We start from the raw sequence: 23201 nt of genomic DNA on the forward strand, positions 1-23201 counted from the left end.
CTGGATTTTTGTAATGCCTTCGTTCGTGAGAAAACGGACTGCTGCTTGTGTTTGTTTTTTTTTTTTAATCTTGAGTGAAAGAGTAAAGCAAGGTTGAATAAATAATCTCGGGCTTATCTTGGAAGGTTTAAAGGGTCCATTAAAAAGAGGGTTATGATTGTTATTATGTCTTTCTTCTCCTCCCTCAGCACCTAGTTCCTTGGTGCTTAAAAACGGTGTTTTTCCCTGGAGGACATCCAGCCTCTGTGCTCTGCCCTCCGTGGTTGGTTGTCATTCCGTGAACTGTGGCCCCACGGAGATAATCTGAGCAGACACAGCAAGCGCCCCGAGTGGCCTGGACATCCTGCGCGTCCTCCCTTCTGGGTAGGCTAACTGACACGAGACAACCCAGGAGAAGCTTTGCCTCGTCACGACTCTCGAGCGCACACCAGCAGAACTGGGTTGTGGCTGTCAGACTCACAATGTTCTTTTTCTTGTGTTTTTCAGAAATCGAGGCCAAGGAAGCATGTGACTGGCTGCGGGCTGCCGGGTTCCCGCAGTACGCTCAGCTGTACGAAGGTATGTGAACCTGCCCCTTCCTTCTTCAGGAAGAGAGGGAGCTCAGGACGAACCATGTGGACCCTGCCTGGTGCTTTCTGGGTCATTGCTCTGAGGCACTGTGCCTTTGCTTCCTTCCTCCCTCAGCCTTGGCAATCCTAAGCTCGTTCTGACACATCTGGAAATAAGATGGCTCTCTTCTCCCCCCTGAAGATGCCCAGCTCTTCAGCTTCTTTCCAGTGTCTGCCACAACACGCTTTGCCGATTAGCATGTTCTTCCTGGTTTTATCTTCATTGTGTTCAGTTGTCTTGAGATTGCAATGAATTTGCCGTTAGTAAGCTTCCTAGATCTCTCTAAACTAGTTGTTTGGGAATAGCCCTTCTTTATGCTTGTTTTACATTTTTAAAAAAAAATGTTATGGACCAGATGTCAGTCTTCTGAGTTTTTGGGTAAGTGGCTTTTCTTGCCAGCATTATACTTCTGGTTCTTGATTCTTTAATTAATAGTTAATAAACTTATTGTCTTAGTCACTTTTCTATTTCTGTGATGAAACACCATGACCAAGGCAACTTATAGAAGAAAAAAGTTTATTTGGGGCTTACAGTTTCCGAGGGTTAGAGTCCATGACCACCATGATGGGGAGGAAGCAAAGCAGCAGGCAGACACAGTGCTGGAGCAGTAGCTAAGACTCACATCTGATCCACAAGCAAGAGGCAGAAAGGGTAAATGCTGGGAATGACATGGGCTTCTGAAATCTCAAAGCCCACCCCTAGGGACGCCCCTCCTCCAACAAAGCCATATCCCCTAATGCTTCTCCAAGCTGTTCTACCAACTAGGGATCAAGTAATCTGACACGATGAGCCTATGGGACCATTCTCATTAACCACCATTTTCATTTATCCGTATCTTACTGATTTCTAAGATCATCATCAAATCTTCGATGTTTTGTAGATCGTCCTTATATATACATCATGAAGTAGTCAAGTCCAGTAGTAAGCAGATGGCACATGAGACCATCTATGGAAAATTAGAGCTACTGGTATTTATTACAAAACTGTAGATAAGATATACACAAAGAAGGAGCCAAGGGCTTATAGTTACTAGAGCTGTCACTACCACAGGGGGATGATGCCAGAGCCCAGAAAAGAAGAACCTCACACATATCCCTGGAGGGAGCACACAGTTGGCCATGGATCCCTGTAGCTAGAGTTTTCCTGCCTTGCCCACAGTCAGGACAAATCTTTGTCACCCGCCAGTCCCACAGCCGCTCAGATCCAACCAAGTAAACACAGAGACTTATATTGCTTACAAACTGTATGGCCGTGGCAGGCTTCTTGCTAACTGTTCTTATAGCTTAAATTAATCCATTTCCATAAATCTATACCTTCCACGTGGCTCGTGGATTACCAGTATCTTCACATGCTGCTTGTCCTGGCGGTGGCTGGCAGTGACTCCTTCAGCCTTCCTGTTCTTTTATTTCTCCTCTCTGTTAATCCCGCCTATACTTCCTGCCTAGCCATGGCCAATCAGTGTTTTATTTATTGACCAATCATAGCAACACATTTGCCATACAGAACATCCCACAGCAGATCCCTCCTTGCATTTCAACCATGGCTTCCCATTGACCCAACACAAAGGAAGGCAGTAGTGTGAGCCTCTTTGGATATTATCCACGCTCCCAATGGGTCTCAAAGCATCACAGCAAAGTAGGAGACAGCAGAGCAGGTCTGAGAGCTCAAAAGAGGGCACCTAGCACATGAACAAAGGCAGCTTCTCTTCCTGACGGCACAAATGTTGTGTAGGCTGGAAAGATCCAACATAATTTATCTTTATCTTAACTTATAGATGACTCCTGTCCTTTCATCCAAAATCACAATTTTATATTAAAAACCAAAAGGTTTTTTTCCTCTACTTTGTTCATTTAAATTCTGTGAGGACAAAGGAGAGTTAATGTTGGAATGTAGTTTGAAGCTTAGAATCTCTGATAAAAAAAAGTTTCCATGGGGTCCTACAGAGCCTTTTAGGAGAGAGAGAGAGAGAGAGAGAGAGAGAGAGAGAGAGAGAGAGAGAGAGAGAGAGAGAGAGAGAGAGAAGAAGGAGGAGGAGGAGGAGGAGGAGGAGGAGGAGGAGGAGGAGGAGGAGGAGAAAAGGAACGAAGGGATTCCAATAGCTCCTATAGTTTAAGTGTAAGATATTCCCACCTCCTACTCTCTCGCAGCAATTTACTAATTAGGAAGGAAAAGTCCAGAATGTTGTGACTCACTGTTCTAGTTAGAGTTTCTGTTGTGACAAACACCATGACCAAAATAAGGAGAAAAGGGTTTATTTCATATTATAACTATCAGGTCATACTCCATCACTGAGGGAAGTCAGGACAGGAACTCAAGGCAGGAATCTGGAGACAGTAGCTGATGCAGAGCCCATGGAGGGGTGCTGCTTACTGGCTTGCTCATCATGGCTTGCTCAATTCACCTTCTTATAGAACCCAGGACTACCAGCCCAGGGATGGCACCATCCACAGTGAGTGAGGCCCTCCTCCATCAATCACTAGTCAAGATAACACCCCACAGATTTGCCTGCAAGCCACTACAATGGAGGAATTTTCTCAATTAAGATTCTCTCTTCCCAAACATGTCTAGGTCTGTGTCCAAAGAAAAACAGCAATGAACAGCTTACTCTCCTTAAGTGAAATGCCAGCCTTTTAATTCTTGATAAGTATTACATATAAATATATACACTATAATGTTCATGCCACAGCTACTATGAGATTTAAATGGGAGCAGCCCATAATTATCTAAGATGCACTGTTAGCTCAGAAACATGCACATGCCAGACTGTGTCTAATCCATAAATGTTGCATAAACATAATGGGAAGAGAGCTTTCTGTGTGCCAGCTATTATTCAAAAACCAGTATTCACACTCCCACCATAAAGTAGCCATCATGACTGTGGTATTGTACAGTTGAGGAACAGGGTGTTGCCCAGAGAAACACAGCAAGGAAGTAGTCAGGACTTAAAACCAGCATCTCTGGGCTCTCTTGTCTGTGCTTCTCACTGTGATGGACACTCACTTGCCAGCAGAGTGAGGTGGTGTTCATCTGGGGACCAGGAAGGATTCGGTCACTGTGAAATACTTTTTCATCTAACTTGACTGGATTTTTTTTTAAACCAAGTGGTTATGTCTTCAAATTGGAATTTGTCAGGCCAAGTAAATACGTCAGCAAACTGATAATGTCTAATTTTCTTACTGTGTAGTGCATGCTCTAAAGAGGCAAAGATGTGTCCCCAGAATCGGGGGAGGGCAGGTAGTGTCTGCTTCCAATTCAGAGGAAGGTTTAGAAACATTAGCTTTATTATAACTATAATCAGAAAGTAGGGGAAGTGAAAAATAGGAAGGCGTGGCAGTCACAGTGAACTGACCTTAAATGTGACCTTGGCTGTTATCCCAAGTATTACCCAGAGGTTTTCCTATGTAATAGAGGCACCTAAAATTAAAGCCATATTCTGGATATTGACAGTAACCACCCAGTTGGTCTGAGTTCAATTTTGAGGAATAGTCATGGGGTTGGAATCTCTTCTCTTGTAGCATCAGTAGGGAACTTCAAGATGACTGCAAACTTTGCTACCAAAAAAGAGAGGGAGGAAGGAAAGAGGGGAGGAAGGAAGGATGAGGGGAAGGGGGAAGGAAAGGAGAGGGAAAGGGAGGGGAAGGAAGGAAGGAAAAGAAAATCTGAGATCATTGAACTTGGGGTATTTTTGGAAATGTCCTTTGTGAAGGGGAAATAAAATCTTCCAAACTGAGAATTCTATGAAATCATCAGTCTGTAGCCTGTGCTGGGTGGGTGGGAATAATGTCAGTGCTCATCGCCACCTCCACCTGAGGGTGTCTGATAAGGATGGACACTAAGGGCACTTAGCATTTAATCTTGTCCAAGGTCGGGTGCTTGTTTTCATATTTTGTACTTACACTGTGCTCTCAAAAGCATTTTCTGTGATAAAAATAAAATCGCGTGCTATTTTTAAATGCCATCAGCAATGGTAATAGGCTGTAGCTGTGGTTACGATGGGGGGTTTGTGCAGAACGTGGCGGCCTGAGTGCACTGGCCTGCGTTCACATACAGCAAAGGGCATTAAGCTCTGCCTCCCTTTCCCTCCTAGATTCACAGTTTCCCATCAACATCGTGGCTGTCAAAAAAGACCATGATTTCCTTGAAAGGGACCTTGTAGAGCCTCTTTGCAGGTAAGTCGGACGAGTGAAGCACCTTTGACTTACGTTGCTTGCCTTGGTCTGTCTCTGTTTGGGTAGCACGAAGCTGAAGGTTGAGTTTAGCGACTTAGGAAACATTCACCGTGTGGCCACCGTCCCCAGACGTAGGTCCTGGTAATCTGAGCATGCTCGGTTCCTGTTTCTGTAGAGTTTCAATCCGAAGAGGGGGCTTTAGACATTAGATTAGGAAGAAGAGAGAGGAAGGGGAGGAGCGAGGAGAAGACAGAAGAGGAAAGAAGGGAAAGAGGGCTGGGTGTTTCGGGGTACGTTAAATGCCGTTTCAAAAACGTAACCTGAGATCAGAGCAGTGACTAGACAGCACAGATAGGTGGGGAAGGAGTTGGGTGGGCAGCCATCGCAAGCGACGTCTGAGACATCCTTTGTGTGTGTTCAACTTGACCTAGGCTTGTTCACTAAAGTCAAGTGGTTATATCTTCGAACTGGAACAGGTAAAGCTGAGTAAACCCAGCGGCAGATTGACGTATTTCAACCTTTATTATGTGATGAATCCTCTAAAGAGGCAAAGATGTCTGTGTGAAGGGTCCCCTTCCCTACACACCTCCCAGAGCAGTGGGAGAAGCCCAGGTGAAGAGATGGAGGTCTGAGCAAAAGAACAAATAAGTAACCATTGAACTTTGGTCAATACTTTTTAAAGCCAGTAGAATCTATAGTCTTAGGCAAATTCTGACATGAAAAGTTAACCGGGTCTGTAGAACGTTGCAGTTGCCTGGCTAACACTCTGGAAAGAGATCAGAGCTGGGGTAGATGTCAGCTGTGGTTCATTATCACTCTTCAGGAAGCGTAGAGAGGACTTGGAGATCCGGTGCTGGTGACCCTCAGTCCACGGCTCGCTCTTGAATTCCGGCATTTGATAAATAAGAGTATTTAAGAGGAAGTTAATGATGAGCACAGCGGAAATAATCTTAGGTTTGTCAGATCCCCAATATCTGTTTTTGTGTTCAGAGCTGCTCACTCCCTGTGTCCTATATGACGACAAAGTAGCTTTGTGTTAATGAATAGTCTCTGCTATTCACAAAGACAATCCTGTGTATCTGCTTAAGTTTGATGCATCAATCCTGTCAGTTAAAAGAGAAAAGAGGTCTTTGAATCATAAACACGGGAACTGGCTGGCCCAACAGGTTGAATGCCCTTGCTGCCAAGCGTAACTCTCTGAGTTCCATCCCTGGGACCCGCATGGTGGGAGGAGAGAACCAACTCCCAAAAATTGTCCTCCGACATCCACACATGCACTGTGGCATGGACACACACACACACACACACAAACAAAACCAACTTCCAAAAGTTGTCCTCTGACATCCACACATGCACTGTGGCATGGACACACACACACACACACACACACACACACACACACACACACACACACTCAAGTCATAGATCTAAATGGATGAGGGCCATTTAGGCTAGAAAACAAATAAGCACACAATGCCCTAACTCTGTGAGAGCCTGTGAGGTGAACGGATGATTTCCTTGGGATCCTTCAAAAGCTCTGACTTGGAAGAGCAGCATTTCCTTTAATCCTTCCAGAAGCCACACCTGCAGCGTGAACAGACCTTCTGACAAACGCTCATTCCACATAGGACAATCCAATTAGTGCCTCAGGCTGTTTTTCCTTTTGCTGTTGAGTACATACATTCCTGTTGGCTGACATTTAAAAAAAAAATTCCCGGGGCTAGAGAGATGGCTCAGAGGTTAAGAGCACCGACTGCTCTTCCAGAGGTCCCGAGTTCAATTCCCAGCACCCACATGGTGGCTCACAACCATCCGTAATGAGATCTGGCGCCCTCTTCAGTATACATAATAAATAAATAAATCTTAAAAAAAAAAATTCCTATTTTTAAAATTATATTTTACTATCTTTTTCCATTGAGTCTTCTAAATTTTGTTTTCTGTAAAATGACTTGTAGCATTATGTTTATACATGTGTATACACACATATGTATCTATTCAAAATGGACTGCTACTAGTATGTAATCAAGGTTTGGAAAAGCTCCATCTGCCGCCCCTGAAGGCCCCACATCCCCTGCGTCCTTCATGTCCACCCCAAACCCCGGCAACTACAGATGTTGCCTACAGTTTTGTCTCCATCAGGGCATCACAGATCTGGCGCGGGACAGTATATGGCTGTTTTGCCCGGCTCCTTTCCCTTGGTGCAATGTTCTTAAGATGAATTGGTGTTACTTTCCGTTTCAAAAATATACCCCTTTCCATTGTACGAACAGACTTCACGGTACCCAGTGTGACACTTGGACATTGATGTGTGTGGTTTAGTTTGAGCATAAATGTATATTTCTTTTCAATGAAATCTTAAGAATGAGGCTGTGGGGCTCATGACAAATCTGTTTTAACTTTATAAAGAGGCAGTGACTACTTCAAGTAACCCTGTTATTTTGTATTTCCAACAACATATGAGGGATCCAGTTATGTGGTCCTTTGTTAGTATGTTTTTGTTTTGCTCATGGACGTTTTAACAGTTGTCTGTCCATTATTGCGTTGTGACTTTTAATGTGCATTTTCTTAGTGACCAGTAAAACTACACATCTTTCCATGTCTTACCAACCTATCTTTTCCTGCAAAACATCTATTCAATCTTTTTCTCATTTCTAACTGAATGATGTTTATTGTGGAGCTTGGGGGAATGTTGTTGTTGTTACAAATACCTTTTTCCTCAGACAATGCATTTTGTCAATGTTTCCTGCCAGCCTGGAGATCCTCTTTGCAATGTCACAGAATGAGGGTTTTTTTTTTCCTAGCCAAGTTTATTTTGTCCACATTTTAAGAGTGTATCTAAAAATGTCTTTGCTTAAATAAGGTCTCAAGGACGTTACCCTGTGCTGTTTGAATCTGAGTTAAGTACGGGCCTGGGCCAAGAGTCATTCATTAGATTCATTGCGTGTCAACGTCTAATTGTTTCAACTCCCTGTTGAAAGGCCTGGACTGCCACCTTCCTCGGGTCACTTTGACGCGTGCCTGTGCACTTTTGTGTGTGAGGTGTGTGCCTATGGCACGTGTGCCACGGCGCTTGTGCAAAGGTAGAGGACAACTCGCAGGAGTCGGTTCTTTCTCCCACTTGTGGCGCTGGGGTTCTAATTCAGGCTGTTGCCCTCAGTGGCGAGCCTTTGCCCCCTGCGCCATCTCACTGGCCCTAAACATGTGTGTGGATCGGTAGTCAGTACATGTTTACAACAGCAAACTGTAGTTCACAGCCCAGGAAATGGTCTTGGTGATACCTAAGAATACGTCATTCTGCCCGTGCTGTTATTTTTACATCCCGTTTTTTATCACTAGAATGCCATTCTTATACTTCTTTTACATCCTGTAAAATCTTCTAGGCCGTTGTCTTCACTCTCGTGAGAAAGCATTTGGCTGGAGGGATATGAACCTCGGCTCTCAGGGTGCAGGAGCCGCGGGTAGAATGGAGGCCAGAGGAAGAGTCACACACCCTGGGTGGATCAAAGGAAGCGAAGAGTAGGTTGACAGCCAGAGGTGGCTGGCTGGAAAGCAACGGGGGCAGGGGGTTGCTTTTCTTCTCCTCCGCCTTGAGTTCCACACAGTCCAGATTCCCTGCCTTGCGAGCAGCGGGAAGCAGCAGCAGGTCTCCCACCAGAGAAGAATGGCGGTGCTCCTAAAACCTGGAGATTAATGAGCAGTTAATTAGAAACTTGCCTACTCAGAGGGTGAGTCTTGATTAATGCCGAGTGAACGGTAAGAGGTGAAATTCTCTCTCTCTCTCTCTCTCTCTCTCTCTCTCTCTCTCTCTCTCTCTCTCTCTCTCACACACACACACACACACACACACGCACACACACACACTTTGTGCACTGTATTCACAGAGATAGTGAATTTTCTACTCTTTTTTTGATTTTTGAAATTGCCTGTTTGTTTGTTTGTTTGTTTGTTTGTTGTGTGACAGGGGCACCACAGTGTGCATGTAGAAGCAGAGGACACATTTCAGGAGTTGCTGCTCTCCTCCCACGACATGGGTCTTGGGAACTGAACTTGGGCCCTCGGGCATGGCTGCAGGCACCTGTACCTGGCAGGCACCGTCTTGCCTACCCCTCTGCCTTATGTTTCAGCCTTTTTGAGCTGTATGGTTCTCAAGCTTGCTCGAAACGCTGAGGCCCTGCAGAATGGTGAAGGGAGTCAGCCAAAGGGAGCTCCCTCCAGGGAGACAGAGGCAGGCAGGAGAGCTGGAGTCGCCTGCAAAAGGGTATTCACCATAGGGGCGTTACTCGCCTGGGTAGACAAGCAGGTCATGTCTCGTGGCAGCTGCGTTCTTTCTGTGTGGCTGCAGGAACGCAGGCAGAGAGGGCCGCGTCCAGCAGGCTCCGTGAGGACAATTGCTGCCTGCTGCAGGCTGGAAGAGCCCCGTTTCCAGCACACAGCGGCCACTGTTACATGCAGCCACCGTTACACGCAGTCACCATTACACTTAGTTCTGTTTTCCTGCTCGGGACTGAACCGCGACTGAAAAGTCTCTGCCCCCACGTGTCATGAAAAGCTCATTGCAAATCCAGTTGTCTGTGTGAGCTGCTTGGAGCCCAGCTCTTTGGGACGCCTTGAGGACCCTGGAAGGTGTCAAAGGAGCTTGCCCAGTGTGTCCTTTGAGGCAGATCGCAGCTCTGGGGAGGTGAGACGCTCCCGCCTCACTGTTGGGCTGAAGGATTCACTGCAGCTGGGTGCGGACATAGGCCCGGATGCTCAGACATGACCTTTGAGCTCCTAAATTAATGTGAAGATAGTGACTCATTTGCATAACGTGTGTTGTTAATTGATGTTAATTAATTACGGTCGCTGACAAATGAGGGCACAAGCTGTGTTCACTGCCGTTTGGTGACGGAACTGGTTCTGACTGCCCAGTGCCGCTTCCCCTGTGTGTTTAAAAGGATGAGAAGTGATGAGGAGTCTCCAGAAGCAGGGAGCGGCGATGGGGTGATGCAGGGAGGAGGGCGGGAGAGTGCACTGCTGCACACACCCCTGTTTGATTTGAGTGCCTTGGCCTTGTTAATGGTCAACAAGGACAGTCTCGTGAACATAATGTAAATCGTTTCCCTTTAAAGATACCTGTCACCAGGTGGTGGTGGTGCACGCCTTCAATCCCAGCACTCGGGAGGCAGAGGCAGGCGGATCTCTGTGAGTTCGAGGCCAGCCTGGGCTGCAGAGCAAGATCCAGGACAGGCTCCAAAGCTACACAGAGAAACCCTGTCTTGAAAAACCAAAATAATAATAATAATAATAATAATAATAACCTATCATATAGGGTACTAGAGAGATGGCTCAGTGGTTAAGAGTGCTTCCTACTCCTCAGAGGACCGAGGCTCCTACATGGTGGCGCCCAACCGTTACTCCAGTACCAAGGGATTCGACACCCTCTTCTGGCCTCCCCAGGTGCCAGACACACAGGTGGTACAGACACACATGTAAAACACCCGTACACATAAAATAAAATGATGATAGTAACTGCCATTGTGCACGCTGATTATGTCACACACACACACACACACACACACACACACACACACACACACACACCACTTTCGTACAACACAGCCTGTACTCTTTTTTTGCGTAGGTGACCTTTGACCCTGCTTTCCTCCCACACCTCAGCCAATGTCCAGAGGCAGTTCCCGGATTTAAGTACTAGCACAGGGGTGATTTCTCCTGCTCTGAGCACTTGGTGGAACAGCCAAAAGGGAAAGCAGAGGGAGGCGCGGCCTTCCTTGTCTGTCCCCGTGGTGACATGGTGGCAGTCATCGCTTACTTCAGACTGCATTTCTACTGCCCTTACCACACCCCAGACACCACAACGCCGTCTAAGCATGGCCTGAGTCTTGGGAATTACGTAGCAGAGTTGTGGATTTGGCGTGGAGTGTCCACGCCGCTCTCCGAAATCTGTGTTTGCCAGACTCTCCGCAGCAAGTCCTTTCCCACGCCCTGGGGCCCCAGCACATGGAGGAGCCCCCATGGTCCTGGGTCAGGAGCACATCTTCACTGGCTTTGGTCCCTGAATGGCTTTGAAGTTCCCACCCAGGACGTTCCTTGGCTGACAGGGGTCCATCCACCGCCCGGAAAGGAGCCAAGGGTAAGAAGGTCAGGCCACTGGAATGAAATCAGAATGGTCTGGAAGATATGACCGCCCATCTCTGCTTGCAATCCCTCCCATGCCTTTGGCAGGAAAATAAAAAATATCGCAGGAAACCAGCCGTTAAATCACCGTAGGAGACCCCGTGACCCATCTGAGGTCTGGCCGTGGAAATGTCAAACATGAGCCTCAAGTATGAGGAAGGAAGGGACCTACTGTTTTCCTACGGTCGCTAAGGGAGGAACAGACTGCCTGTGAGTGTCCCCAGGCTTCTGCACGGCATGAGTCAGGACCTGACAACCTGCGCCGCCGGCCTCTCACACTGACCCTGCCGCTCTGCTTCCACCATGGCCGTCCTCCTGCCACCAAGGCAAAGCCTCAGTCTGACCTTCGTCCCTCACCCCAGAATCCTCTCTCTCTGCCTTCCCCTCCTGACCTCTGCCTGGCCCCTGCCACGATCCTCGGAGCTCTGAGGGACTTTCCATGTCATGGACTTCATCTTACTCAAGTCGCACGTCATGGATACAGTCGCAGATGAGACTTCAACAAATATCTGTTAAGTTGAACCGGGGCTTGGCAGAAATAACCTTTCAGCCCACCAATTACCATATTGCTTCTTTGGTTAGAAAATGTTATGATGATAAACTCTCTTTTCTCCCCCAGAATAGCTTACAATACTGTCCTTTGCTGACGGCTTCCTCCTCCTTTTTCTTCAGGTAGGATCTTACTATGCAATCCTGGCTGGCCTGGAACTTTCTATGTAGACCAGGCTAGCTTCAAACTCACAGAGATCTGCCTGCCTCTGCCCAGGGCTAAAGGCGAGCATCCCCACACCCCAACCTTCACAGGCTTTCCTAAGAGAACATTTAGTGCCCGCTGGCCTCCAGCTCTCAGGACCCACACACTCTCAGCTCTCCCCCCACCCCCACCCCCACCCCGCCTGCTCTACACCGCCCTCTCCAACCACTGATTTCACCAAAGGAACGTGAAGCTTTCATACCGTCGGTTCTTTCTTACGTACTTGACGCAGTTAACCAACTGCTTCCTCCTTTCCTGAGTGCAGGTTCTTTGGATCCTAAGGCGCCACTTCCGGCTGGTTCCCGCTGATCTACACTGACTTTTACCTTCCTGAGGCTGGCTTCCTTCTTTGGCCCCAAGTCCTAACCACCGGGCTTCACCAGGGTTCTGAATTTCTTTCCCCAGCTTGCTTGCTTTTAGTTATCGTCAGCCCTTGATATCCATGGTGTCATCATCCCTGTATTCAACCATTAAACCTAAAACAACCACTTACATGATGTTTACATTATGTTAAGTACTGTAAATAATGCAGGAGTGATTTTAATTATAGGAGAGGATATAGGAAATTATATACCAATGCTGTGCCATGTTCCATGAGGGACTTGAGCATCAGAGGACTTTGGTGTCTGCTGAGAACTCCTAGAACCAATCTCCCAAAGACATAGAGGGTCTACTCCATTCCATAGGCTTCACACTTATCATCTGTACTCCACTCACTCTCGGGTGGGTCTGGATGTCACAAAGGCCCTAAATTTTAACATAGACCAGAGTTCATCATCTTCCTCATATCCCTCTCCCCACCGACTTGCATATTTTACTGTCGTCTGCACTTGACAGTCCATTCACAAAAACCTGAAAGCTGAGACTTGGCCTCTCTTTGCCTTCCTATCTTCCATATGGGCCGATCGCCACATCCTGCCCTCATATGGACACACCCCCATGCTCTCTCTTTACCGTCTCTCATTCAGACTTCTCTTCTCTTTAATTGAAAATTGTTTTATTCATATAATCTATTCTGATTACGGTTTCCCCTCCCCTAACTCCTCCCAGATTGTCCCCAACTCCCCACCCACCCAAATCCACACCCTTTCTTTCGGTAGAATACAAACAGGCACCTAGAAAGTAATAATGATGATGATGATGATGATGATGATGATGATGATGATGATGATAATAATAAATAGAATAGAATAAAACCAAACTAGAATAGGACAAAACAAACAGAAGAAAAAGAGCCAAAGAAAAAGCACAAGAAACACATATTGATGTGTTTGTGGGTCCCCGGCAATGGGACCAGGACTTATGAACTGGCTTTTTAGAGCCCATTCCCTGTGGCGCGATGCCTTACTCAGCTTTGATGCAGGGGGAAGGGGCTTTGTCTGGCCCCGACTTGGTATGCCAGCCTGTGTTGGCTACCCAAGGGAGGCCCTATCCTCCATGAGGAGGGGGTGGGGGAAGATGGGGATAGGTGGGGAGGAGCAGGAGAAGGGGAAGGAGGGGGAACAGGGATTGGTATGTAAAAGGAAAGAAAATTTTTTAAATAAAAAAATTATTATATTAAAAAAAGAAACATATGGATGCAGAGACATACATGTTCCCACACAACATAAAACACAATACATAATATATAAAAACACAACACATAATATATGAAAACACAACCATAATGTATAAGCAAAATATAAGGTTAAAAAAAGGCACAAAGCATTGTGAGTTTAAAAAAGAAGAGCTTCATAAAAATATTGAGTTTGTTTTACGGTGGCCATCTACTGCTGGACGGACATTGGGCCCGCCCTTAAACGTGGTTTGAGACTCCTCGGGAGAAAACTGATTTTTCCTTTGCTAGCAGTTATCCATTGGAGATGGAAGCTGGTGCCCACGTGCCCCTCCCAGCACTGGGGGCCTATGTGGTACGGACCCGTGTGAGCCTTGTGCACGCTGTCACAGGGTGTGCACCGGCCCTGCTGTGTGCGGAAGGCTTTGTTTCCTGGGTGTTCTCCATCCCCTCTGGCTCTTACAACTTTCTGCCTCCAATTCCACAGGGTTCTCTGAGCCCTGAGGGGAGGGATTTGATGGAGATGTCCCGTTTAGGACGGAGTAGTCCCGAGGTCTCTCACTCTCTGCACATCGTCCAGTGTGGGTCTCTGCATGTGTTCCCCTCTGCTGCAGGAGGAAGCGTCTCTGGCGATGGCTGAGCAAGGCGCTGATCCATGAGTCCAGCAGGATGTCATTAGGGGCCATTCTGTTGCTGCATTCCCTTAGCAAAACAGTAGCATTTGGTTTTCCCCTGGGCCCTTGGCCCTCTAGCCTCAGGTTCTTGATTACCCAAGACGTGTCAGGTATGGGTCCATCCCATGGAGTGGGCCTTAAATCCGATCAGAGAGGGGTTGGTGACTCCCACAGCTCTGGGCCACCACTGCAACGGTGCATCTTGCAGGCAGTCACCGCCGCAGATCTCAGGGTTTGCAGCTGGGTTGGTGCTGACCTTTCTCCTCTGGTGGTGTGCAGACTTCCTTCCAGGACCATGAACGCTTGGTGCCTACCAGCTTGATGTCTCTGGGTTCAGTGAGTTGTGTAGGTGCTGTCTTCAGCAACAGGGCCTTACCCTCAGTGTTTGGAGAGAAACCGATAGCCTTGGCAACAGCCTACGCTGTTTGGGGCTCTCCGTGGGGCCCCTTTAGCCAACAGCTCAATGAGTCGGAACCTACTCCCAGAAATGGAGGTTTCATTTGGTGACTTCGGGTTTTGTCTTCCTCATTATTTGTTGAGTCCATTTAGATTTCTTTCTCACGTGCACATGTTTTAAGAAGCCTCTACTGCAGTCGATTTCCATACAACCCTCAGCTCTTCGCTTTCGCTGTCCCTCCCCGTATTTCCTCCCTTAGCCTTTCCTCTCCCCCTTGAGCCTCCCATTCCGGTTCCCCCACCCTTCCATCCAGGATTATCTATTCTATTCATCCTTCCCAGGGTGCTCCATCCCTCCCCACCCGGACCTCACTCTGTACCTAACCGCTGTATGTATACAGATTGCAGCCTTCTCATCAAAGACTTAACAGCTAACATCCACATATAATTGAACACTTAACATATTTGTCCTTTTTGGTCTGGATTACCTCACTCAAGATGATTTTTTTTTTTTTGCTAGCTCTATTCATTTATCTGTGAATTTCATAATTCTGTTTTTTTAACAGCTGAGTAATATTCCACTGTGTAAATGTACAGCATTTTTTTAGCCATTCTTCCATTGATGGACTGTTTCCAATTTTTGGCTTTGTGAAAAGAGCAGCAATGTCTGATTCAGATTCTTTCAAATTTCATTTCAAATGATTTATTTTCTTTTTATTTATGTGCTTGTGTGTGCCTGAATGGGTTTATGTGCACCAAGTTCATGCAAGTGCCCACTGAGGCCAGAAGGGTATATTGGATGCCCTAGAACTTGAATTATATGTCATTGTGAACCACCTGTGTGGGTACTGGGAACCGAACCTGGGTCCTATGCAGAAGCAGCGTGTGCTCTCGACTACTGAGCCATCTCTCCAGTACTCATCCAGATTCATGAGCCGTCTCTTGACTGTCCCTCCTGAATTCATTCTCCATCCCACCTTAGGTATGTGTCTAAAAATGGTGATATTCCCTAGCATAATTTCCTTCAGTATCTCCCCAATGTCCACTTACTGGCCCTAATTCCTTCATTCCAATCCTCATGGTCCAGCCCCTGCCTCCCTCTCCAGACTGACATTCCTAGACCATATCATCCTATGTGATGACTGTTTCCTTTGCCTGCAATTATCCTAGGCTGGGCAGCAAATTTCTTAGCTCGTCATAGTCTTGCTCACATATTATCTTCTTGGTCTGGTGGACTCAGGAAGTGACTTGCTTCTTCCTCTCTTTATCATGCCCGCAGCCCACATGGGACTGTGAGAGCCTCAAGGATAAGAACTATCTTTTGTTCATCTCTGTATCCTCAGCATCTTCCTGGGGCACAGAGCACACACCCTTAGATAAATGAATATCAGCTTTTCTCTCCACACTGACTTCCCTAGTAGAACCCCAAGTTTGACGCTTAACATGAAACCGCTTCCTTCCCCTTTGGTGACGAATTAGCCCATCTATAAGATATGACAACAGCGGCAATGATTTTGTGATCATTTCTCCTGAAAGCCTTAGACTGTTTTATTTACATTAATAGCTAAACCCAGGTTGCTACAAGTGCAAAGGTTTTTCTCTCCATGAGTTTTTCTCCTTCAGTGGAAAGTGAGCCGGGAAAGGACTGCCAGGAGCATGGCACTTACCTCTGTTTTCTGGATTTTACTAAAAATGATTCCTCAGTAGACAGAAGCAGTAAATTAAGGAGATAGGACCGACTTCTGGATATCACTCATGCTTCACTCCCTTGTGCAAACGGTCCTCCCAGAGGCCTGTCTCCTTATCTGAAAGAGGTAGTGCAAATGGTCCTGGTTGGATGGGCTGTTACCTTCACGGCCAGTTGACTCATTTGGATTTGCATCTCTGCTTGGCCACAAGAAGGCAAGCCAGGTACAGTTTGTAAGCTATCATGGTCAGTGCTCTGGGTTCTGTTGTTCTGACTGCGCCAAGATGATCACGGTAATCTGAAGACACCCATAAACTTGTGTAAACGATGTTCATATTCTAGAATGTCCTTCTAGGATTTCCAGGAATAGAAGAAGAAGAAATTGTGGTATAAGCTCAAGAGAGGCTCCAGTCCAGTAGAGCTCTCTATTCGTGGAAGGCAAAATGCATTCTATAATTGAAATTCTCATTCATGCTGAAGCAGGCTGCCAGCAATCACTAATAGACCAACCCAGACCATCTGAGAATTTGTCTTATTATTTATGATTAAGTTTAAATGGAAGTAAATACCAGAACCACGTATTTGTCCTCACTGAAGGTTGACTTCACTCACACCAGAATTTTATAGCAGTTTGATAGAGTGCAATGAGTGTTTCTGGTATGTGATGTATTCTCTTACCTACAGGAGCCAAATCTGAGAGAGACGATTCTGTCATCTGCCTCTCCAGTGTACGCTTCCTCCAGGCTGTGTGCTGAGAAAGGTTAGCCACTGTCCGCTTCACCTCACGTGAATGAAATCACAAGCCAGTGCAGTATCACGCCATGAAGAAGCGCATTGTTTCAGATGGCCTTAAATGTAATTTCCTGTGTAATGCTCTACACCGGTGGTTCTCAACCTTCCTAACGCTGTGACCCTTTAATACAGTTCCTCACGTTGTGGTGACCCCCAACCATAAAATTATTTTTGTTGCTGCTTCATAACTGTAATTTTACTACTGTTATGTAAATATCTGTTTTCCGGTGGTCTTAGGAACCCCTGTGAAAGGGTCATTTGACACACACCGCCCCAGAAGGGCTTGTGACCCACAGGCTGGAAGACACTGTTCTGTAAGAGTCAGGATGATTTATGTACAAGGTGACTGAGATTGTACCCAACATTTCTAAATGCCTCCAATGATGATAATTTTGCACATTAGATTAAGAGCTAATTAGCGTACTTTGGAGGGACAAAAGACATACAGACCCCTGAGCTGGAGAGAGTACCCATGTAAATCCTAGGTAGGCATGACTACCCTTCTGTAACGCTAGCACACAGGGCACACAGATAGGGGAGCCCCAGAGCAAGCTGGCTTATCTGGACTGACTGGGTTGATCATCGCTGAGTTCAAATGACAGACCCTGACCCAATATATAAGATCGAGAGTTATCAGTGGAGACACTCAATGTTAACTTTTGGCCAAAACACACACACACACACACACACACACACACACACACACACACACACACACACACAGGAGAGCATATATATACACATGCACACACATACACATGCAAAGAAAAAAACTCTAAAAAAGAAATACATGCCACTTTACATTCATAATTTCATAGTCTAATAAGTAAAATTAATAACGATAATAAAAATTATACCTTTTCAGTTGACTGTTTTAGAGCACTTTGAGGTTCATAACGAGCTGTAGCAGGAAGCCAGCTCCCCCATTTGCCCCTTGCCCTCACACACATAGTGCATTTCTGCCACTATGAACATCCCCCAAAGGGTAGGCCCTCTCTTCCCCTGCAAAGTACACAGTGTACATTACAGCTCACACTCTCTTCCTTAATTCTGTGGTTCTGACAGGCGTGCAATGACACACGTCCACCACTGTGGCATACACAACTGCTTCACTGCCCTAAAAATCCTCTCTTCTACCTAGGCATCCCTCCATCTCCCTAGTCTCTGGCAACCACCGGTCTTTTTGCTATCTCCATAATTTTAACTCTTCCACAGTGCGTTATAATTAGAATCACAATTTACAGCCTTTTCATATTGGCCTTTAATACCCACTTAAGTTTCCTCCACGCCCTTCTTGTCTTTATAACTCATTTCTAATTATCAACATTCCATTGTCTGGTTGCGTCATCTGTTCATCTTCCCGTTCACCTGACATCTTGATCGCTTTCAAATCTCACCGATGAGGACTAAAGTGGCCGTAAACACCAAGCACAAATTTACACATGGAAATAAATCTGAAAGCTATCTGGGTGGCTACCAAGTAGTGTGGTTGCTGGATCGAAGGTTGTTTCCGCAGTAAGAAACTGTTCAGCTGTGCTCTGAGGTACCTGAGCCATTTCCCATCCTCGCCAGCAATGACTGAGAGTGTCTGTTACTCTATCTCACCAACATCGTTGAAATATATAGTGGTAGCTCATGGTAGTTTTAATTTGCACTTAACGTGATACCGAACCCTTTAAATTGTGCTCTGTTTCGTTTTTATCTGGGTGTGAGTGTGTGCGCGTGCGCGCGTGTGTGCCCCTGCCCATGAGTACAGTAACTGTAGGCCAGAAGATAGTGTGAGAGCCTATGGAGCTGGAAGTAAAGATGGTTGTGAACTTCCCAGTGTGGGTACTGGGAACTGATCTCAGGTCTTCAGGAAAAGTGGCAGGGACTCTTAGCTGCTGAGCCATCTCTCCAGCCCAATACTAAGAACGTTTCAATATTCCTACTGTGTCTCTCTTTTGGGCTAAAGATAATTCACCCATTCTTAAACTGGGCCGTTTGTTTTCTTATTGTGGATGTCAGAGTTCTTTGTACACTTTATAAACTCCATCAGATATCTTTCATAAATATTTCCTTCCAGTCTGCTTTATCATCTCATCCTCTGTATGAGCAGAAGTTTTAAAATCTGATCACTCGCCTGCACCTTTGATGTTGAATCCAAAGGGTTATCATATACTCGGGGCCATCTGAATTTTCTCCAGTTTTCGTCTTTTTATTTTACAGTTGCATGTTTACATTTAGGACTGTGTCCCATTCTGAGTCCATCTGTATTAGGAGTAGAAAGTCTGTCTAGAGTCACTTCTTTTCATGGGATGGTCTAGCTGTTTCAAGACCATTTGTTAAAGGATTCTCTTTGATCTCTCCTGGCCTTTGCCCCTGTGTAAAGGCCGGGTGACTGTATTTCTGGAGTCTGGTTGCCACTGCGAGCCCTATCACGCTGATCTAGCTGTTGGTCTCCTTTTCCCAGTGCTCCCCAGCTTCACTGATGTTCTTCCCTGTAAGGCTTGAGCTGGGAGACGGCCAGTGTCTACCTCACTCTTCTCTGCCAGGAGTGTGTTGCAGTCCTATGTCTTTGGTCCCTCCTTAGAGCGGTTTTGTTTTAAAAGATTTATTTGTTTTATTTTCTGTGTCTGGATGTTTTGCCAGCATGCATGTCCATGCACCATGTATATGCCTGTTACCTCTAAAGTTCAGAAGAGGGTTCCCCAAGAGCTGGAGTTACAGATGGTTGTGAGGTGCCCTGTGGGTGCTGGGAATCAAACCCAGGTCTTCTGCAAGAGCAGCCAGTGCTCTAACCGCTGAGCCATCTCTCCAGCCCCTATTGTCAGTATTGTTGATTTGAGCCTTCTGGCATACATGTTATAGTATTTCCTGATTTTAATTTGTATTTTTCCCATGACAAACAAATGTTGAACAACTTTTTGCATGCTTATCATACATTTTTATATTATCTTTTAGAAGTATCCGTTCACAAAGTTAGACCATGGGGAAAAAAATAAAGTTGTTTGACTTACTGAATTTAAGAGTTATTTGTGTATTGATAGAGTGCTTTAGCAGATATTATATATAGTATTATATAATGTTTCCTGAATATTTTCTTCAAATAGAGAATAATTTTAAGTAAAGATATATTTTTGAGTTTAGATGTGTCTGAAAGACCAAGTCTGTGGAGACAAATCTAGTTCCAGCTTTCACAAATAATAAAATGTCTCCATATATCATGAATATAAAGTATATTTAAATGTGTAGTATAAGAAGGATCAGACCTTTGATGTTTTTGGGCCTGTAGTAAACCAAAATCTTTTTCACAAAGTCCACTGATTTGTTTGTGCCTCCAGCCACAAGGGAGGAACAAGTATACTAGATAAGTATATTGTATAAACAGCATGCAGTCCTTCCCTAAACAAACCCATGGAAGAATTGCCAAAGGACAACAGGAATGCCTTTTAATTAACACACCACTCTGAGGTGGAACTGGCCAGGAAGACCATCTGCCAGTTGTAGTCACAAATCCAAGAAGGCAGCGTTTTGGCTGTGGACATCCTGATCCGGAACCAATGCGTGTTTGGTTTGACACCATCGTGAACGCGCAATCAGTGGGTAAACTGTCAGTGACTGAAATGAAGAGAATCGTCTTCCGTGAATAACTGAACACGTGCTGGGATACACTGAGAGCAGAAGAAGTTCCAGTGCACAGCATTGGAGGAAAGGCCGGTGTTGCCTGACTCAATGTGGGACAAGAAGAGATCGAATTAGGACCAAAGGAGAGGCAAGACTTGAAGGATATCGCTGTAGCACTTACTTGACCAGATTCGGTGTGCAACGCCTACTGAGCCTGAGGGTTAGTCTCAGGCTGACTCTTCTCTGGTGTGGATGCCTGTTGGTGCTCAGTCAAGACAAGACAGTAAATGGGAGAGATGGGTTTTGGAAACAGCGCAGGGAGTTCAGTTTTAGCCTTTGAGCCTGAAAAGCCTGAAGGACCCCACAAACGGGCAAGAGCGGTGGGTGGTTTGAAATGTAGCTCTGGGGCTTGGGGGAGAGGGGATGGAAAGGAGATCGCATGTCGTCAAAGTCTGGTATACTCTGAGATGATGTGAGGTACTTCCGTATGCTCATGCACAGTAAAACAAGATTCCTTTGGTTTGAATCCTGAAGACGCATTGTGATATATGCTCTGTAGAGACTGTATCTACATGCGTTAATACGCAAGGGGTCTGTGCTGTGTGTGGTGGGAAGTGATAAGAGGATTCATAGTCTTAAATGCCGAAGATAGTGTTGAGCTGTACATTGTTGTGCATTGCTAGAAACAGGGCTTCACTTAAAAGAAACTATATAATTTGGTAATTAGGAAGGCATTAGTAAAAATCAAAAAATAAAATAACTAGAAACAAGCCGGGCGGTGGTGGCGCACGCCTTTAATCCCAGCACTCGGGAGGCAGAGGCAGGCGGATCTTTGTGAGTTCGAGGCCAGCCTGGGCTACCAAGTGAGTTCCAGGAAAGGCGCAAATCTACACAGAGAAACCCTGTCTCGAAAAACCAAAAAAAAAAAAAAAAAAAAAAATAACTAGAAACAACCTGTGGTAGTTTGAAAGTAACTGGCCCCAATAAGCTCATAGGGAGTGGCATTATTAGGATGTGTGGCTCTGTTGAAGTAGGTGTGGCCTTGTTAGAGAAAATGTGTCCCTGTGGGGTGGGTTTTGATGTCTCATATGCTCAAGCTTCACTCGGTGTGACGCTCAGACCACTTCCTGTTGCCTGTGCGATCAAGATGTGCCTCTTTTTCCAGCATCATGTCTGCCTTCATGTCCCCTTGTCCCACTGTGATGATAATGGACTAAACCCATAAGCCACCCAATGAAATGTTTTCCTTTATAAGAGTTGCTGTGGTCATGGTGTCTCTTTACAGCAATAGAAACCCTAACTAAAACACAACCTGAATGTCCACCAGCAAGAGAATAGATAAACCAGTTATATATCATGATATGAAAAACTATTCAGCAAGTAAGTATGATTATTAGTGCTGTACTTACCAACATATCAGTCCTAAAAACATCAGGCTGAACAGCAACAACAAGAAGCCATGCACTGAAAAATGCATGCCTAGGGGCAGGAGAGATGGCTCAGAAGTTAAGCTTACCTGTTGCTCTTCAGAGGACCCATGTTTGGTTTCTAGCACCCGTGTGGTTGTTCAAAAATGTAGTGACTCCAGTTGTAGGGAATACAATGCCCTCTTCAGGCCTCTGTAGGTACTGCATGAATGTGGTGCACATACACACATGTAGACACTCATATATATAAAATATTTTTAAATGCATGCTATATAATTCCATTACTATGATGGCGAAGGATAAGCAAAACTAACGTCTGGATGATGAAAGTCAAGGCAAATGCCTCTGGGAGTTGACACTGTGATTGGTAGGTTCAGCAATAAGGAGCAAAGGAGACACTTCCAGTGTGAAGAAATATTCTTTACCTCTCTTGGCTGCTTATAGCAGCCAGAGGAAATGTTATTGATCAAAAATGAGATTACTGTCAGCCAATGGTGGTACACGCCTTTAATCCCAGCACTCGGGAGGCAGAGGCAGGAGGATCTCTGAGTCTGAGGCCAGCCTGGTCTACAGAGTGGGTTCTAGGACAGCCAGGGCAACACAGAGAAACCCTGTCTTTCGGAAAAAAAACAAAAACAACAGCAACAGAAGAGCTAATCACTGAATTTACTTGCTTCGAAAACACCCCACCAACTTTCAGAGTCATCTCTTCCTTCACAACATCAAATGTCCACCCAGAGACCTAGAACATTTATTTCCAAAGCAGGAGACTAAATCTACATAGAAGATTCAGTGTGCTCAGGAAACGAAGTCTAACTGATCTGTGGAGAAATTCCTAATGGAACTCCATCTTCGCTACGGACTCTGTAATATTCAAGAATTAGCAACAAGGGTGTGGGAGGCTTAAAAGGAGGCAAGTTACTTGAAATTAGATGGAAAAGTAGGGAAAGTTTGACCTGTACCCCTGGGTCTGTTCCTGGGTAATTTATCTCCCTTGCATCAGCAAAATACAAGTTGATCCCCGAGAAGCCAAGGTACGAGGCACAGCTAAAGTGGGTTCTCTGTTGGAAACAGGGCTCACATGACAGTCTGCCCACATGCTGAACATCAGTGTCCCCAGGCCTTTTGTACTGCTGGACTCGAGAACAGAAGACAACGCACTTCAGAGGGGTCTCAACCGTAAGAAATAACTGGAACTGAGAGACATCTCTCCAAGGGAATTAAGTTCAAAGACCATCTGACAGGCTTTAGATAATTGGAGATATTTCGAATAAACACGAGAATATTAAGTAAACAAACTCTATGCACATTAACTCTAGGGACAGTGAAAAGTTGAAAGTGAAAGGAAAATTATTCAA

At 45.6% G+C, this 23201-nt stretch overlaps 1 protein-coding gene across 7 annotated transcripts in view; it reads left to right on the forward strand.

The window, feature by feature from the left end:
• Window positions 1–23201, forward strand: part of Stard13 (StAR related lipid transfer domain containing 13) — a 214641-nt gene that overhangs the window by 151978 nt on the left and 39462 nt on the right. For all 7 annotated transcript variants that reach the window (XM_042268041.2, XM_042268042.2, XM_016005786.3 and 4 more), the window contains exons 2-3: window positions 487–558; window positions 4697–4778. In XM_042268041.2, the coding sequence (XP_042123975.2) occupies window positions 487–558; window positions 4697–4778 (154 nt within the window). The remainder of the gene's footprint in view (window positions 1–486; window positions 559–4696; window positions 4779–23201) is intronic.

This window comes from Peromyscus maniculatus, chromosome 23 (genome assembly GCF_049852395.1).
Source record: "Peromyscus maniculatus bairdii isolate BWxNUB_F1_BW_parent chromosome 23, HU_Pman_BW_mat_3.1, whole genome shotgun sequence".
In the NCBI taxonomy this organism is placed as follows: Eukaryota; Metazoa; Chordata; class Mammalia; order Rodentia; family Cricetidae; genus Peromyscus; species Peromyscus maniculatus.